Source organism: Microcebus murinus, chromosome 1, assembly GCF_040939455.1.
Source record: "Microcebus murinus isolate Inina chromosome 1, M.murinus_Inina_mat1.0, whole genome shotgun sequence".
Classification (NCBI taxonomy): Eukaryota; Metazoa; Chordata; class Mammalia; order Primates; family Cheirogaleidae; genus Microcebus; species Microcebus murinus.
Window position 1 is genome coordinate 64,769,618 of NC_134104.1, and position 18,680 is coordinate 64,788,297.

The following is an 18,680-nucleotide window of genomic DNA, read 5'->3' on the forward strand; positions in this document are numbered from 1 at the left end:
AAATAATACTTATAAATTCAAAAGTAATAGTGGTCTTAAACCTAAAGCAAGGAAAAGTAAACTCATCTATATTTTAAATGTGATTAACACTAGAAGGAGTGGTGTCTCAACCATTCCTAAAGGTTTCTGCAATACTCCCAAAGTACCTTCAAAATTTCTACTAAAATGTTTCCATCCAACTCTAGCTTTCTCTAATTTTCCATAACTCAGAATAAATTATTTCATCTTATTTTCATTAAATATATTCAACAGTAGGGTCTTGAAGAAATATTTGCACACCAATGTTCACAACAGAACTACTGTAAGAGCCAAGTGGTGGAAGCAACCCAAACATATACTGATGGATGAATGGATAAGCAAAATGTTTTTACATACATTGTAATATTATTCAGCCTTGAAAAGGAAGGAAATCTGGTTGCATGCTACAACATAGATAAATCTTGAAGACATTATGCTAAGTGAAATAAGCTAGTCACAAAAAGACAAATACTGTATGTTTCTACTTATATGAGGTATCTAACGTGGTCAAAATTGTGGAAACTGAAAATAGAACAGCAGTTACCAAGGACTGAGGGGAGGGGAAAAAGGGAAGTTATTGCTTAATGGGGATACCGAGTTTCAGATCCGCAAGTTGAAAAAGTTCTGGAGATCTCTTTCACAACAATGTGAATCTACTTAACAGTACTGAACTGTACACTTAAAGATGGTTAACATATTTTCTCACATTTACAAATTCACAATTTGTAATTTCTCACCTTTACTCATTCACAAATGAGTAAATGTTATGTGTTTTTAACACAATAAAAAATTCAATAGTATTGTTTTTCTGATATTTGTCATTATCAAGTACAAAGTATTTTAGTTACATTAAGACTTACACATGTGCTCTAGCATGGGAATACTTTTAACTTTTTGAGATTATATAGGTTTTTGCTTTTCTTTAAACTCATCAGCCCTCAACCTCTTTTTTAAATGAGAACAAAAATGACATGGAGAGTATGTGTCTCCAACTGAGTTACGTAGGAACATCAGCTCTACATGAAACTCAATCATATATAATTCTGCACTGAGATATTTCCTCAAGAAGCTGGAAGAAGAGTACTAAGAATACATTCTCATCTTCATCAAGGCATAATCCTGGCTATAACTAAAAATATGAGAGCCCAACAGAAATATAATAACCTAAGTCTGAAAGACAGAATCAGACTCAAAGAATTGCAATTTTTAATTTCACTGAATGCTTCCACCAAAGCATGATCCTGGAAGTAACATCTGACATTCAGAATTTAAATTGATTCTTTTGTTTCTAACCAAGAAATCTTAAAGGAAAAAAAATAAATGAATTGATTCTTAACAGTAAGTATCTTCATGTTTGTTTTAAATAATTTCCAAGCTGATACTTCAAGTAAAAAAATGTCACATCCTTGAAGGCAAGCCTCTTTTATATTCCTAGAGATCAGCACAGTGCTTGTGGCATAAAATGAGGTTAAATAAATGTTTTCTGGATAACTAAGAATTCACATCTCATTTTTTAGTAATGTATGAAACTTTACTGAAACTGTTTGTTTTCTCTACTTTTGCATAATGAGCTATTGAGCATAACCAGAAACAATCTCAAAACAAAGGGACCAGTTCTACAATTATATGTTCACCTCCACTCATTACCCTCTCCTGCTCCCAATCACTGACGCCCCCTAATCGCCCTCCATCCTATGGCAGCCATTCCAGACCTTCTTCACTCTCAAATCCCCAATATCCCTCTCCACTTCCTCACTGTTGTGGTACCTTGCTCTATTTTTCTGAGAAACCAATGATATTCCTCTTCTTCACTTCACCTTTTCTGTTTTCACCCTGCTCTTCTCTGGACTTAGCAGACAAAGCTTCTTCCTTTTTACCTGTGTTCTCTGTCACCACTTCCACTCTAGTCGAACCCGTCTCCTCACCTTCCTCTCTATCCTCTAACCCAACATGCTGTGGGCTTTCACTTCACTTCATGCTAGCCTCACCTCACCAAATCTTCAAGAAATTATTCTAGGAAGGACAAACCAACCCAATATGTATTAGTTTTCTTCTCTTAGCCCCCAGAGCACTTAATACATATAATATTAGGTATTATATTCCACCTAATTGCAGCCTACCTTATGGATCTATCTAACACTGCAGTTCTTTTTATTTGTGTCTTTTTTACCCCCTGAAAACGGTATTTATAAGCTATTTTAGGGCAAGGACTGTCTTCTACCTCACTGAATGAGAAAGTCCCCTGTTTACAGTGTGCATTCAAATATTTTTTTAATGATGGAACGATAATAAGTTTGCTCAAAAATGAACTTGTCTATGACTCTCGTTACATTCATCATTGTACTGAATGTACCGATGCTTTCACTTTAATTCATTTAATGTATATATTTTTTTAACCTTTGTTCATATCAGCCTTATCTAATTTAAGGCAAAGTATTCTCTCACAGAACATCTCTAATTTCTTTTTTCTGTTCCAACATCAACTAGTCACCAAGGCTGGTACTTTCTATTAATAATAAAAATGGTCACCATTCTTGAATACCTAATTCCTGCCAGACACTATGCTAGATAATCTACACATATATTATCTTTAATTTTCACAATAATCATGCATTTTAGGCACACATATAACTTTCACTCTAATAGTACAAAAGAAATTTATGTAACCAAAACGTTTGTACCCCCATAATATTCTGAAATCTAAAAAATTAAAAAATCATATAGTTTACAGAGGAGGAAAATGAGGCTCTGAGGGATTAATAAGTAGCCTGTCCTCCAGTCTTTCCCCTCCAAACTATGCCCTCTCCTTCAGCCAGAGGAGAACCAACCTGATCATGCAACCAAATCTGATCATGCCTAAAGTTTTTTAAGGTTTCCCAGTGTCTTAAAGCCTGGACTCCTTAACTGGGTATTTCTCACTACTCCTCACACCAACTTCTTTCAGTTCTTGGACCATGCCATGCTTTCTCCTCTTGCCTCTGGCCTTGGCATGGAGTTCCCTTATTCATTCCAATATGTATTAAGTGCCTGCTATGTACCTGGCATTGTACTTGCTGCTGGACACATTATGGTACCCTTGGGGCACTTAATGGAAAAAACAAATAATAAAGAAGTAATTATAGATTGTGATAAGTAAAATGACAGAAGTAGGATGCTATATTATAGAACATCTGGTAGGGACAGGGGGCAAGGGGGGTGGGGTGGGACCTTGACTGCTTTAGATAGTTTGGTCTGGTAAGGTCTCAAAAGATTAAGAACCCAGCTTTGTGAAAAGCAGGAGGTGGGTGAGTGACAAGAAAAGCTGCCAAAGACATAAGCAGAGCTCAGACCAAGGATTTTTATAGGCCATGGTTAGGAGTTCTGAGTCTTACTCTAAGTGCAACAGAATTCATTGAAGAATTTTATGTAACAGAGTGTCACTTTTTGCTGCTGAATGGAGAAGGGACTGAAGGGGAATAAGATAGGAAACATATGTAAGTCAGAAGATATAGTAGTAGTTAAGGTGAGAAATGTCGATGATTTGGACTAGGATCTGATAGTGAAGGAGGAAAAAAGTAGATTAGATGCAGAATTGAACTGACTTGCAAAGTCGTCAACTGAAAGTAAGAGATGAAGAGAGGTTATAGAGAGTTTGGGGAATTGTTATTGGAGAAACAAAGATCCGAAGGATCTCAGGCCCATACTGAGAGAATATTCAAGAGTCTGGCAATTTTCATTTTATCATCAATTTGTGCAGGATTTTTCCACCAAAGTTCAGCCACATAGATGCAGGTTCGAAGAGGGCAAAAGGTTGGGTTTGTCTGGAGTAAATGTTTGTCAGATTAAATGCAGAGAGGGACAAGAGAATAGTTATTTTCAAAGGAGAACTTACAATGTCAAACTGACATGCATTCGAAACTGGATAAAGGCATGCAGTGGATAGAAAATGGAAAAATCAAAAAAATGGAGATACAGATTAAGCTCAAGAATCATCTCTCTGGAAGAAAGGGCCGTTTAGTAGGAAGTTATAATTTGTTTCTTCTGCAAGGTATGGGTAATCTCCCCCTCTAGACAAACTATTTGATCTCCAAATACATCCATCCTGCACTTTTCTGCTCCCTGTCTTCCTGAGCCCCCAGCATCACCACCTGAGTTTGTCACTATCTCATCCAATCAGAAAGGCCCATCTCACACCTAATGGGTGAGGTGCGCAGTCTGGGGGATGCACACGCGTGTAGCTCTGACTCGGGCTGTGCAGAGGCAATATATATAATCTAAACGTTTGTACCCCCGTAATATGCTGCAATAAAAAATACATATATAAAACATCAAATAAAACAAAAAGAAAGGCCCATGGAAACTATTCCCTCCTTAAGGAATTTATGTTTTCCCCACTAGAATCCTTTCTCCTATCGACAGCCCTCACCGGGCATGTACTACGGTGGTACAGTTCACGTGATCACATATTAAGTCATTCTTTTTCCTTTCTAGGCTCCTTTACTCAATATAAGTTCCTTGGCACACGGCATTGTTATAAACATTCAAAGTCTCTGGATCCTGTGGCAGTATCCAGAACAGTGCCATGCACGGAGCAATCATTCAATAAACTCTAACAGTGTCTCAGGCTTATGGGTTTCCAAACCTCAGTTACTAGCTAAACCAGGGTCCACTGAAATTGAATCAAGGCTCGTAATGCCGGTCTGCAAAATTCGCAGATTACTTTCATTTACCTCAAGGGTGGCTCTAGTTTCACCAGTTTAACTTTAATCCACTCTGACGTTCAAACACCCCTATAAGTGAAACAGCACTCATGATATGGGGATACAAGAACCATACAATGACCAAAAATCTGAATGCCACAATTCAGAAATGCCACGTTCACTAGATAATACATATTTTTCCTCACAGCCTAACGCAAGACCAGAGAAATCTGGGATGGGGATAAGGAAAACAGCCACATGAGCAGTGCCAAGAGTCAGCTGGCACCGGGTTTGCACACAGGGTCTGACCTCAGCCTGGCACCTACCTTCCTCCCGTCCAGCTCCATTTGCAAGGGTCGGATGAGTGGTCGCCCCCGAGCCTGCAGCCATAGCTACCGGGAGGCGGGCTCCGCCGGAACCCAAAGTGGAGCGGGCCGGAATCGGGTCAGCCAAGGGGCCAGAACCCGGGCCTGAAACGGCACCACAGGAAGGAGTCCGCGCCGCTCCTACAGGGCTCCCCCGGAAGCGCCGGCTCACGTGGAAGTCACGTGACAGGTGCTGGGCGGGGCACGTAGCTTTGTTTTGATTCCCCCGTGTTGAAATGCCAGCACGTGGTCTGGGTTGTGGCGCTTTCTACCTTCCCCAGAACTTAAGGCTTTTTTCACATAGTCTTAGCTTCGTTTATGCTTCTGGCTTTCTAGTCTGGTCCTTCCCTTCTGCCTTGGCTTTTCTCCACCCAAGAAGATTGGACTTTTAGGGGGTGGCTCGCCGTTTTGTGGGGCTCCGGGCAGTGGAGTGGGTTTCTGCGTTCGTTTGCTTACGGGACAGCGGCTCTTACCAGCCCCGAACACTAGGGTAGCTCACGCTTCCCTTCCACCTCTCTTGCCCTTCTGGCAACAACGTGACCCCATCTGGTTTTCGTGGCTGCGGGGAATATGAACCTCAGGCAAAGTATCCTTTGCGTTCTCTGTGACTCATTTCCTGACCCAGGCAAGCCAGATTGCTTGACTTGGGTTTTCAGGGACACTGATCCGACAGCTGTCAGGGCTTCTGGATTTGTATATCAAAATAAACAGCTCCCTGATGAAGAGATTAACAACCTCCTTTCTCCCAGTTCATTCTTTAGTCAAAATCATAATAAGTGGAGACATTAAAATTTTAGTTTCGTTAAAAAAACAAACATAATGACTGGATAGGTCACTTTGGGACAAAAATCTTCCAACCTTAATCAACATATCTTTATTGTTCGACTACTAAGTGACAGTCAAAATGGGTAGAAAGATTATATTTTTTGTACATATGAATGAAAGTGGCTAGTTTATAATCTCGTTGGCTATGTATGGTAAGACAAAAAGACTAAACGAGGCAGTACTAACTGTACATAGAAAACAAATGATTTTCATGAGACAATCCCCTGAGACTCCACTACACTTCGATCTTACCTCAATTCCCCCTATAATAGAAGCAAGCATTAGGTTAAGTGACCAGAGGTCACCGAGTTACTGGACACAAGATTTAACTTGGCCACTTCCTCCAACGACCCCAGGGTTCGTTGCCCAGCCTCCTCTAACAGTCTTTCTAGGAGTTCCCTTTCCCCCGGCTCAGCCCGCTCTTCCCTGTGATTTCCAGTCCTCTCTACCCTCCCCTGGGACCCCGGCTCCTCTCCTCTCGCCAGCGTCTCCCGGCCACCGCGGCGGGGAGGTGGGATCCCAGCCTACTCGCTAGCTGCCCCGCCTCCCCGCCCGGCGGCTCGGGCCGCGCAGGCGCACAGGCGCGGCCGGGAGGCTGAGGGCGACCACAGCAACCTCCGCCTCCAGCTCCTGCGGCCACTTCTGCGCTGGGCTAGTCGGCGGTGACCCGGACTGCGCCGGGCGGGGGCCCAGCGGGCGGCGCGGCGCCATGGGCTCGGGCTGGAGCAGCGAGGAGGAGCGGCAGCCGCTGCTGGGGCCCGGGCTCGGGCCTGGGCCGGGGGCTGCCTGGAGAAACCGGGAGGCGGCGGCGGCGCTGCCTGCGGCGGCCCCGGGTCCCGGGCGGGTGTACGGGCGCCGCTGGCTGGTGCTGCTCCTCTTCTCGCTGCTCGCGTTCGCGCAGGGCCTGGTCTGGAACACCTGGGGCCCCATCCAGAACTCGGCGCGCCAGGCCTACGGCTTCTCCAGCTGGGACATCGCGCTGCTCGTGCTTTGGGGGCCCATCGGCTTCCTGCCCTGCTTCGCGTTCATGTGGCTCTTGGACAAGAGAGGTGAGAGGCTGGGGAGGGCCGGCCGGTGCTGTCACTCCTGGGGAGCCGCCACTTGCCTGCGCTTCAGGCCTGCCAGCCGCCTCCCTTGGCTTCGTCTTAGGGGTTGTGTGAGGTGACGGAATGTTGCTGGCATCCCATTCCTGACTTAGGAACCCTGCGTCCCCAAAGCGACAACTATGGGAAGGCTGCTTTGCCAGTATTTATGTTTTTCTCAAGGCCCTTTATGCAACATCAGGGATTTAAGCGATCTGGAAATGTTCAAGTTTTTGCGTGTTGTGGACATCAGAGCATCCCTATGCACGTGCTGTGTATGTTATTTACACCTGACAAAAATGACTAATGCTTTGACTTCAAAGGTGTTGGGGGATGTTGAGGGTGAGAGGTCAGAAAATAGATTAATGATGCCCAGGTGTAAGGAAGTTATGAATTGGCTTTGTGTAATAGGTGACTCCAGCCCAGGAAGGGCCATTGGGAAACTCAGGTCTGATGCTTTGGTTTCTGGAAGGTGGTGCACGGCAGCTTTAAAATGTGTGTAAGTCACTAGGTGGCTTTTTCAGTTGAGATTTATGACTCTCGGGTAAAGCCTGCAGATGAATGAAGACTCTCTTTCATAGAGGGGTACTCTGGACATCTCACTTTACCAGTTACCACTGTGATTCTGTGAGGAGGGGAAAAAGGTCACAGGGCTGAGAAGGCATTAAATTATACCGCATAAATATGGGCGAATGATTGGTAGTGATGGTCTACTTTCAGCAGGCTGTGGTTTTAAGATTTTAGATTTATTGGTTGGATAATGATTGGGAACTCCTTTGTATAGTTTGTTTTCAGCTTTTTATATGTTTTGTTGAAATAGTTTCTTTAGTCAGATTTGGAAAGTTGTCTTAGTCTGCTGGAGCTCCTATAACAAAATCCCATGAACTAAGTAGCTTATAAAAAAACAGATAATTCTTTCTTACAGTTGGGGAGGCTGGGAATTCCAAGATGAAGTCGCAGGCATAATCAGTATCTGGTGAGAGTCTGCTTTTTACAGAGTGGTCTTTTCATTGTACTCACATGGAGGAAGGAACGAGGAATCCTTCTGAGGTTTCTTATAAGGGCATTAACACCAGTTATGAGTGATCTACCCTCATAACCTAATCTCCTCCCAAAGACCCCACCTCCTTATTCCATCACTTTGGGGGTTAGGATTTCAAAATATGAATTTGAGACGGACACAAACATTCAAACCATAGCAAAAGTCCATTGTAGGTAGGAATAGAACTGTAATTGTTGGGCACATTGTTAGCACCCAAATGATTTGTTAAGAGAATAAAAAAGCAGGATGATGTTAACAGCTATGTTCCCTCCTCCCCTCCTGACAGTTCCTTCATAGGCATCCATATGAAAAAGACTAAGGGATTGTTGATTGTGAATTCATTAATGATCAACAGTGTAACATGGCCGCTAAAAAAGAGGATGGTTTTAGGCATAGTAGTGTCCAAAACAAGAAGACAAATGATTTGAAATGCTCTACATTATTCTTTAGTTCTGAGCATTGATCTTGAGAAGGCCATTTGACAAACTGAAGTACTTTAAAGGTTGTGTGGTGAGAATGATAAAGGTCATAAAAATCATGAGATGAGAGGAACTGGATATGTCAAGTTTCAAAAAGAAACTTGAGGCAGAATATAGAATATGTGAAGATCAAGTAAAAGAAGAATTAGACTTATGTGTAGTTCTAGAAGGAAGAACTAGATTGAGTGACGTTACAAAGGAATATAACTCAAAGCAATACAAGGAAGAACCTTTCTAACAACTAAAGGTATCCACCTCTGGAAGGGTGTGTCTTGACTGGAGTAGAACTTCCAGGTAGAATAAGAACTTATGCAGAGGATGTGGGCTAGGTGCTGAGGAAGGGCTTCTTGTACTAAATGGAGATTTTCTTTTTTGAATTTTTGTTGTTGTTGTTTACTTTTTGACTAAAATATAGACTTTATTTGGGTTTCACTAGTTTTTACAACTATGTCTTTTTTTTTTTTTTTTCTCTTCCACAATTCAGCCTGGGGTCCCCTGTTGCATTTAGCTGTCATTTCTTCTTAGTCTCTTCCACTGTGTGACAATTCCTTGATCATTCCTTAACAAGGTTGGCTAAATTTAGAGGAAAATGCTATTTTGTACTTTCTCTTTATTTTTCAATATTATTTCCAAAATTTAGTCCACATTGTTTTTATCATAGAAAAATGTTAATTTTTGCCCTTATTACAATTGGATCTAATATCCATTGCCAGATAAATTAGACACTACCTATTTATAAAATAAGTAACTTTAGTTCTTTCATAGTTTCTGTGACTATTTGGTAAATTCAATTTTATATTTTCCATTGGTTGAAGCAATAAAAAAATAAATTTAAAAAAATCTCTCTTTTAGGAGGTAGTTTTCATTTTCAGTAAAAGATAGCAAATACACTTACTGTCTTTTTAAATTTTTTGTAGAGACAGGGTCTTACCATATTGCCCAAGCTGGCCTCAGACTCCTGGCCTCAAGTGATCCTCTGGCCTTGGCCTCCCAAAGTGCTAGAATTACAGGTGTGAGCCACCACACCTGGCCTAAAGCTAACACACTTTCGTATGTTGGCTGTCATGCTGCAGTTGTCCTATCTGCAGATATAGAAAATAAGTTCTTGGCCTCCCTAGGTACTGAAATATCTTGCTCCCGAAGGAGTATTTAGTTGTCTAGCCTTCATGCTGCTGTAGGCTCCTCCCAACTTAACACAGAAGATCAATTATCTTCCTAAGATGGGTTTTGTACCTTCCCACCCCTTTTCAATTACGGGCAAGGAGACAGGACACCCAAGAGCAAGTGTGCTATGGAACCAATTGAAAAAGTTCCAAGGAGATAGCAACCAAATGCGTGCTATACACTGAGGATATAACTATCCCAGAACCCCATTCTAGTGAGGAGATCCAGGCAGGAAACAATAAAATTAAATATTTGTTATGTCAGATGGTGTTAAATGCTTTGGAGAAAAATAAAGGAGGGTAATGGAGGATGGGAATGTGATAGGGTGGTATTATACTACCGTGTCAGGGAAGGCCTCACTGTTAAAGTGTGTTTGGATAAACACCTGAAGGAGAAAGGATGCCTGACATGTCAGTTCTGGACAGGACTGTTTTAGGCAGAAGGAATGGCTAAGACAAAGGTTCTAAACTTGTTTGGCATATCCAGGAAAGAACAGTGAGGCCTGTTGGCTGGAGTAGAGCCAGTGAGAGACACTGTGGTAGTAGATAAGGTCAGAGAGGTAGTAGGAGACTGGGTCATGCAGGGCCTTGTAAGCCATTGTAAGGATGTTGGCCATTAAGGAGTGAGGAAGGCTTTGAGCAGAAGAGTAAAATGATGACTCTTCTATTACCTTGAGAACAGGGAGACCAGTTAGGCTAGTAGAATAACCCAGATGGGAGCTGATTGTGGTTTCCAACCAGGGTGATAGTAGTGGAGGATTTGAGAAGTGATTAGATTGCAGATATGTGTTGAAAATAAACTCACCAGTATTTGTTGATGGATCAGATGTAGGGTTTGAAGGAAGAAGAGGAGTCTAAGGTGTTTCTCAACTTTTTGAGATTAGTAATTGGGAGAAAGAATAGAGCTTCAGTTTACTGAGATGTGGAAGATTGTGAAAGGAGCATTTGGGGAGCAGATGGCATGGAGATCAGGGATATGAAATGCCTATTAGATATCCAAGTAGACAAATTAAACTGTCAGTTGGATATGCAAATAAGTTATTCAGGGAGAGGTCTGCACAATGAATTTGGGAGTTGTCAGCCTATGATGGTATTTAAAATCATGGGGCTGGGTAATATCACCTGTGGAGAGGGGTATAGTTTCGCAAGAGAAGAGGACTGAGCCATGGGGCATTTCAGCATTTAGAGGTTGGGGAGATAAGAAAGAATCAGCTTGTGAGGACTGAGAATAGAGCCTTGGATTTCTATGGAGATCTTTGGTGTCCTTTAAAACAGTGATCTCACTGGAGTGGTGTAGAGAGTTCAAAATTAAATGTAAGCAGAGAAATTGATGATAGGGAGTTAGACATTTCTTTCAAAAAGTTATGCCATAAAGGGCAGCAGGAGAAATGGGGCAGTAGCCAGAGGAAATGTGGCTACTGAGGTTTGTTGTTTTTTTTAAGTAAGTGATATTAAAGCATATCTTTGTAATGCAATACCCTAATGTATCCAATAACGGGAAAATGTATGATGCTAGAGAGAGAGGGAGGAACCACTGTAGCCATGTCCTTGAGTAGGCAGCATGGGATACAGTCCTCTAGAGCACTGGTAGACACGTTGGCCTTAGTTAGAAGCACTGACAGCTAATTCTTCAGTAGTAACCAGAAGAAAAGTATACAGATACAGTTGCAAATGGTGGGTAGTACGAGCTATGGATGTTATCTTTGCTTGTATTTCTCAGAAAATAGGAAACAATGATCATCTGACAAGTGAGGATAGGGGAGCAGTTAGTGGAGAGAGGATAAGTTATGAAACTATTTTCTAGGAAAATGGAAAACACGTGGACTAGGAAATTGTAGTAGGATTGTTGCGCAGCATGAAGGGCCTGCTTTAAGTGATTGATCATTAATTTGAAGTGAAACCACTCAGCATGGTTGTATGTTTTCCTCCAGCCTGCTATGCCGGGCAAGTGCAGGCATGGGCAGAGTTGAGTTGGCAGAGGAAGACATGTAACCAGAGTTGCAGTTTTGACCTGTGAGTAAGACTGACAGCGTGCAGGCCAAGAGTAGAGGGTTGTACAGAGTGATAATAACAATGATTCATGGAATCTATGCTGGGTAAAGGAGAAAAGGAAACACATGAGGTGGGTGAGAAAAAGCAGTAGGCTTCAAAATTGTCATTCCTTATTGGATCAAGAATTTGTTGTTCTTAAAGTACTAGAGGGAATGAGTGGGAAAGAGAAGAGGTGGTAACTGAGGAATGCTGAAATTGAGATTATGACATGGATGCAATTATGACAAAGATAAATTCAGAGTATAACCAAGAGAGTGGACAGCTGTGGTAGGATAGAGGACATGATCATGAAATAGAAGGGAACTGAGAGGCCAAGATATTGAAGATCATCTGGATATTGAATTAACCAGATTTACGAAAGGAGTAGTGTCATAAGTAGTAATAATAAGCCAAGACATCTTTAAGCAGTAAAGGTGAATGACCTGGAGACAGGTGTGTGATGGTCTGTAGAGCAGTGGGAATTATAGTCAGATAAAATTAGACCAAAGACTGTTTTGGCCATGATGGAGTAACAGGAACTGGATTTATCCTTTCATCTTAACTAAAAATGAAAAATAAAAATACATAAAACTAAATAAATAAATTTCAAACAAAATAAAACATATGAATAAATGGTTTTCAGACATTAGACAACAGGTAGAACAGGACAGTGTTCCCTACGATTGCCTCAGCTTACTGCCTGGAGAGAATTTCCAGGCAGTAGTGCAGAGATGGGGAGCCCACACAGACAGAGCCCGGCAGTTTTCCTGAGTTAAGGAGATGACAGTTGAGAATTTGAAGAAGCCGACATAACTAGAATTATTAAGGTAGAATACCAGAGAGGAGGAAGCTTCAGAGAAAATGTTCTGGATCTACACAGAGTTCCCCTTGAGTCTTCAAAAGGGCATGGTCAGCAAATACACGTGGGGAAATTACCCAAGACTGGAAAAAGGACCACCAAAAAGGAACAGACAGACCAGTTTCCATAATTGACATAAGTCTGGGAATAGTTCACATACCCAACAGCTGGAATGGTAAAACCTCTGTAAACATACTGCATACGTTCAAGAAGATAGAAGAAAGCATGAACATGTTAAGGGGAGACATAGAAGACATAAAAAGACCAATATTGAACTTCTAGAAATAAAAAATATAATCAATGACTGATATGAAAAAAATATCCTGACAGGATGTAATAGATTAGATATTGCAGAAGAAAGGCTCAGTGTGAACTTGAAGATATAGCAATAGAAACTGTCCACTGTGGTACACAGAGAAATAAAAACTCAAAACAGTAAAAAAAATATTAGCATTGGTGAGCTGTGGGACAATTTTAAGTGGCTTAATAAACATATAATTGGATTCTCAGATGGAGAAGAGCTCTGATGATGGGGGAGGGCATGGAATGAGATGGGATGGTACAAAAAAATACAAAAATTAAAGAAATAATGGCAGAAAAATTCCAAGCTTGATGGTTTCTATAAATCCACAAATCTAAGAAATTGAAAAATCCAGCAGAAGAAACATGAAGAAAACTACACCAAAGCGCATCATAATCACATTGCTTAAAACCAGTGATGAAGAGACAATCTTAAAAGCGTGGAGAGAAAAAAGACTTGGGAAGAGAGAGTAACAGTGATCTGGAAGTGGCAGGGGAAGCAAGGTTATTTGGTAGGAGGTTTCATTGGGAGTAAGAAGGTGGGGAAAATGTTTGGAGAAGGCTTGAGAAGGTAGGAATTCTGCTGATTATGACTGAGCACTCCAGAAGGCTCAGAGGAAAAAGGTTGCAGGAGTTTGGAGAGGTGGCAGAGAAAAGGTCAGATTAGGGGATATTGGGATAAGGATGACCTGTGAATCCTGAATCTTTTGTTTCTGATGTAAACAGGAAAAACAGGCATGATGTTATTAATCCTGATAATCTCCAAGGTGGATTGGGGTGGTAAGGCTGTGAGTGTTGTGGATATGGAGAAGGGGTCTTGCCAAGAGCAAGCAGAGCTCATCTTCACTCCAGCTGATGGAAGTGTGGAGCCTGGGAAGGGTGTTCTTACCAGACAAACTTTGTGCTCATAGCTGATTTTCCATGCTGCTACTATGGGGGTGTATGTGTGTGTGTGCATGCCACGTGCATGTATTCCAATCAACTTTATAACCTGATTCTTTGGACACCTGTTGTGGATACTTCCATTCCTATCCCCAGCAGGGCCCCAGCAAAAGAAGTTATCTCATCTCTTGAAAGGAAGCTTCCTGCAGTGTCTGGATGCCATGTTTTAATAGAAAATTATTTTATTTTTAATCATGTTTGTTTTTCTGTAATTGTTCTGATGATAACTTCATCAGATGGTTTTGGCACTCACATCCTAATGCCGTAATCACTTAGGGTCTATTTATATAACAGTACTACGTGTCTTATAGGGTTGTTCTCCTGGGGTCCTCATAAGTATCCTCCCTGGATGAGTGATATTAATATCTTTTTAATTACATGGAATTATAGAGTCATGCCTTATCCAGGCATGAGTAACATGAAGAAAGCGTTCTATTCGCGATAGAGTATCAACTGGGATAGAGTAAACCAATGGTCCCCAACCTTTTTGCCACCAGGGACTGGCTTCATGGAAGACATATTTTCTAAGACCTCACAGACCTGTGGCAAGGGGATAGGGGTAGAGCTCAGGCAGTGATGCCAGCAATGGGGAGCAGCAGTAAATACAGATGAAGCTTCGCAGGCTTACCTGCCACTCACCTCCTTCTGTGTCCTCTCCCCCACCAGGTTTCATGGAATATAGTTTTTCCACAGAAGGGTGGGGGAGGGGGAATAGAGGGGAGCTCTGTGACCCCAGGGATTGGGGACTGCAGGATTAAGCAACACTTGACAATAATTAAAAATATGAAAGAAAACCACCAAGCTGTATCCATGAGGTTGCTTTGATAAAATCAGCTTTTCAGGGCAGGCATGGTGGCACACACTTGTAATCCTAGCACTTTGGGAGGCCAAGGCAAGAGGATCGCTTGAGGCCATGAGTTCGAGAGCAGCCTGAGCAGAGCAAGACCTCATCTGTACAATAAATAGAAAAACTAGCCAGACAAGGTGGCGCACGCCTGAAGTCCCGGCTTCCTAGGGGGCCGCCTGAGACAGGAATCAGTTGAGTCTATGAGTTTGAAGTTACAGTGAGCTATGATGAGGTCACTGTACTCTAGTCCAGGTGACAGAGACCCTGTCACCAAAAAAAAAAAAAATCAGCTTTTCACAACTTCTTCACTCTTAAAAATTCACATTAGCTGTTATATTGTCGTATATTTGATCAAAAGCATAATTGAGGAGAAAAGTATGGTAGCCTTCAGCAGTAATGATAGGAAGCCTTGTTATTTGGACCATAGGCCATAAGTAATGTCCCACTCTTTGCTTGGTGTCTGCTCACCTTAATTACAAACAAACTCTTTAGGAACAAATTAACATGTAGAATGTAAGCCTGTCATCCCAAATCTATAAAATTCTATTCAGTATCTCATAGGGTACCCAGAGTAACCATATAAGGGCAACGTTTTGTGATTGTGGGATATTTATGACTGTGTATGTACCTTTCATTAATTACACTCTATTTCTTGTGGATATAATGAGGTTTTAAAATCTGTGTTCTATTAGTAGAAGCAGTAAATGTGTAGTATGTATGTATTACTTATTACCAAGGAGCACAATTCTCTATGGTATTACCTCTGCCAAACTGTATTAATCATATTCAGATTATATAAGAACATTATTAAGAAAACTCAGTTCATATCACAAATTATCCTCAGTGTAGCTTGTGTGCCTGATCTGAATCTCAAGTTTATTTTCCTTGCTATGTTTGATCTGCATAATTATGGTTTTCTTGACTTTCAATTTCCTTCAAGCAGAGAAGTGCTTTGAAAACCAAACATTTAACCATCTACCATCTGCCAAAAAAAAAGAAAGAAAAGAAAACTCTGGAAAAAAAGAAAAATTGCATTCATCAGTTTAATATCTATTCTCTGCATGTAATGGTTTCAAGGCAATGTTGGGTTAGGGAAAAATTTGAAGGACTGTGGCCACCTGTGCCATAGACTTAGTATGAGCCACCTGTGTGATTCAGCCACCAAAAACAATAAGATAATACTAGTTCAGTATTAAGAAAAATGTAGCATTCCAACAATAGGAAGATAGAGTTCTATTATATTCTGTCATAGCTATTAATAGAATATTATGTCTATTATTACCTTGTTTGTATATTTTTAGTTTTATATTCTTGTATTCTCTTTTGCCCTTTTATCTATGTGACCAACCATTGGCACACATTTTTAAAATAATTGTGCTTAGAATATAAAGGAAAAAAAACCTTGCCTGATCCATATTGTCTTTTAAAGTCCTGAGCCATGTTTATTTTTAACTGCATCATTCTTTAATGAAAACCATCTGATAAATCAAGAAAAACTAAAAGACTGTAATTATATTAATAAGCAAATAAGTCTAAAGGACCTATGACCCTTAAATAAGCATTAGCTTGTCTTGATTATAAGATAAAATATGTGGCTGGCCAGTTGTCATTTTTTGAGAAAACTTAAAGCAATAATCTGTCACCTTAAAATAGGCACAGTTTATAAAGGTTTTTGTTATTAGCTTGCATTTGAAAAAATTTAAAATTTTATGTTAGAGATAAACAACTAAAATGTCTAGTCCTTTAAAATTATTTTCTGGTGTTTTTAGTATTAAATCTGAACAAAATTATAGGCATTCATTTTGAAAAATTAAAGCTAATAGAACTTTTTCCTTTTTTCCTGATATGATCTTTTCAATTTTATTTATTTTTTGAGACAGAGTCTTGCTCTGCACCTGGGCTAGAGTGCCGTGGTGTCAACCTAGCTCACAGCAACCTCAAACTCCTGGGGTCAAGCGATCCTCTTGCCTCAGCCTCCTGAGTAGCTGGGATTACAGGCGTCTGCCATCATGCCAGGCTAATTTTTCTGTTTTTAGTATAGATGGGGCCTCGCTCTTGCTCAAGCTGGTCTTGAGCTTCTGACCTCAAGTGATCCTCCCACCTCAGCCTCCCAAAGTGCTAGGATTACAGTATGAGCCACCTTGACCAGCCTTCAATTTTCTATTAAAGTTAGAATCATTTCATTTTCAGCATGTAAGGTTGGTTGGGTTTTTTTCCCATGTTGGAAGTTATGGAGAAAAGCCATAATATTAGAATATAATATCAGTATGATTGAGTAAAAAAAAATTATTCTTAACATTGGGCTTAAGAGAAAATAGAAAATAATCTGGATGTTTTTATTTCTTTTTAGGTCTTCGGGTAACTGTGCTCCTGACATCCTTCCTTATGGTTTTAGGAACTGGTCTAAGATGTGTACCTGTATCAGACTTAACTCTTAAAAGAAGGTAAGTCCTATAACTAAAAAATGTTTTCCTGTGTTTTCTCTTTTATTATGAATATATTATATATGTTTATTTATAAGCTTTTAGTTGCATTTTTAAGAAGATCAGTAGAGGGTCATATTTATGGAAGCATTTATTTTTTTATCCTATGTGATGATTAATTCAGGGGACACTTACTAGTTGTCATATGGTAGACACTATACTAGTTGTTGTGGAAATAAGAACAAGTTAATCTTCATGTTTTCTAGGAACTATGATAACCATGGGAAAATGGTAGTATGACATACTATATATATAATAGTGTAGTTAATGCCACAGAAGAGATATAAAATTGCCCCACGAGACTAAGAGAAGTTTTAGCTAAAGGTAACAAAAAGAGTTCATGAAGGAGGTGGTAATTAGGCATTATGTGATGAGTAGAATTTTGATAACTATAGTCAGGGAAAGAATGTTCCAGAATGGGGGAATGACAGGAGGGAAGCATGGAGGCAGGTAAGCATAGGCCTCTTCTGGGATAGGTAGGGAGTTGCATTGGTATACAGCAGTGTTCCTGAAACTGGGTCCATGGATTTATTCTTAGGGGGTGCAAAGTATATGAAAATTTTAAATTTTTGTTTTGAGTTTGGTTATAATATACAAATTATTTTACCAGTAATCTACAATAAGAGGACATTTTTATTGATCAGGATGTCAGTTTCTTAAATTAGTTTTTCTCAAACGGAGATCCTTGGATGTGACCTTGAGAATCATTGAGAAATTCTTTCAAAAGGACTCATGAATTACTCACGTTTGAGAGGCAATGGTCTACAGATTAAGATGTAAAAATGGGATATAAAGGAGTGAGGTTAGAAAAGGGAATTCTGATTATGAAGGACCTTGATGGCATCCTATAGAATTGTACTTTACTCACTGGACAGTTGGAAGCTACTTATGCTCTTAATCATAGGAGCAGTAGTATGAGACCTTTGTTAGATACACTACTAATTGAGATATGTAGGATTGATTGCAGGGGGTAAAGACTGCCAGTAAGAGACCAGGAAAGATGTAGTGAGAGCCCAAGCTGGAGTCATTCTTTTGTTTGTTCATTCATTCATTCAACAAAATTCACTGAGCTCCCACTATGTGCCACGCTTTCTTTGGGGCATTGGGAATACAGCAAAGAACAAAGCAGATAAAAATCCCTACCTCATAGAATTTATGTTCCAGTCATGGGAACCAGCAATAATGGGAACTAGACTGGAAACTGGATAAATAAATAAAATATGTAGTATGTGCTATGGAGGAAAAAAAAACAAAGTAGGAAAGGAGGATTTGAACTGTCGAGAGAAGGATGGTAAGAGTTCAGAAAGAAAACCTTATTGGGGAAGATAACCTTTTCGGATAAAAACCTGAAAAAAGTAATGGACAGTGCAACATCTAGGAGAGAAGCATTCTGTGCAGAGAGAAACACAAGTGTAAGGGGTGGAAGAGGAAGAACACACCTGGCAGGGAGGCCGGTGTGGCTGGAGCTGAGTGGGTGACTTGATGGGAAGAATAGTAGGAGATGCAGTCACGGCAGTTATGGGGTGGTGGAGGTGTGCAACTGATTCTTTAAGATCATGTCAGCT

The 18,680-nt window shown here is 40.6% G+C and overlaps 2 protein-coding genes across 6 annotated transcripts in view; one reads left to right on the plus strand and one right to left on the minus strand.

The window, feature by feature from the left end:
* The window catches only part of HSPBAP1 (HSPB1 associated protein 1), a 60,328-nt gene extending 55,091 nt beyond the window's left edge, over positions 1 to 5,237 (minus strand). For all 5 annotated transcript variants that reach the window (XM_076002084.1, XM_076002079.1, XM_076002076.1 and 2 more), the window contains exon 1: positions 5,024 to 5,237. In XM_076002084.1, coding sequence (XP_075858199.1) covers positions 5,024 to 5,044 — 21 coding nt within the window. In that variant the 5' untranslated portion in view covers positions 5,045 to 5,237. The remainder of the gene's footprint in view (positions 1 to 5,023) is intronic.
* A 1,210-nt stretch (positions 5,238 to 6,447) lies between these two features.
* The window catches only part of SLC49A4 (solute carrier family 49 member 4), a 68,625-nt gene continuing 56,392 nt past the window's right edge, over positions 6,448 to 18,680 (plus strand). Inside the window, exons 1-2 of the mRNA XM_012780480.2 lie at positions 6,448 to 6,936; positions 16,983 to 17,076. Of these exons, the coding sequence (XP_012635934.1) occupies positions 6,597 to 6,936; positions 16,983 to 17,076 (434 nt within the window). The 5' untranslated portion in view covers positions 6,448 to 6,596. The remainder of the gene's footprint in view (positions 6,937 to 16,982; positions 17,077 to 18,680) is intronic.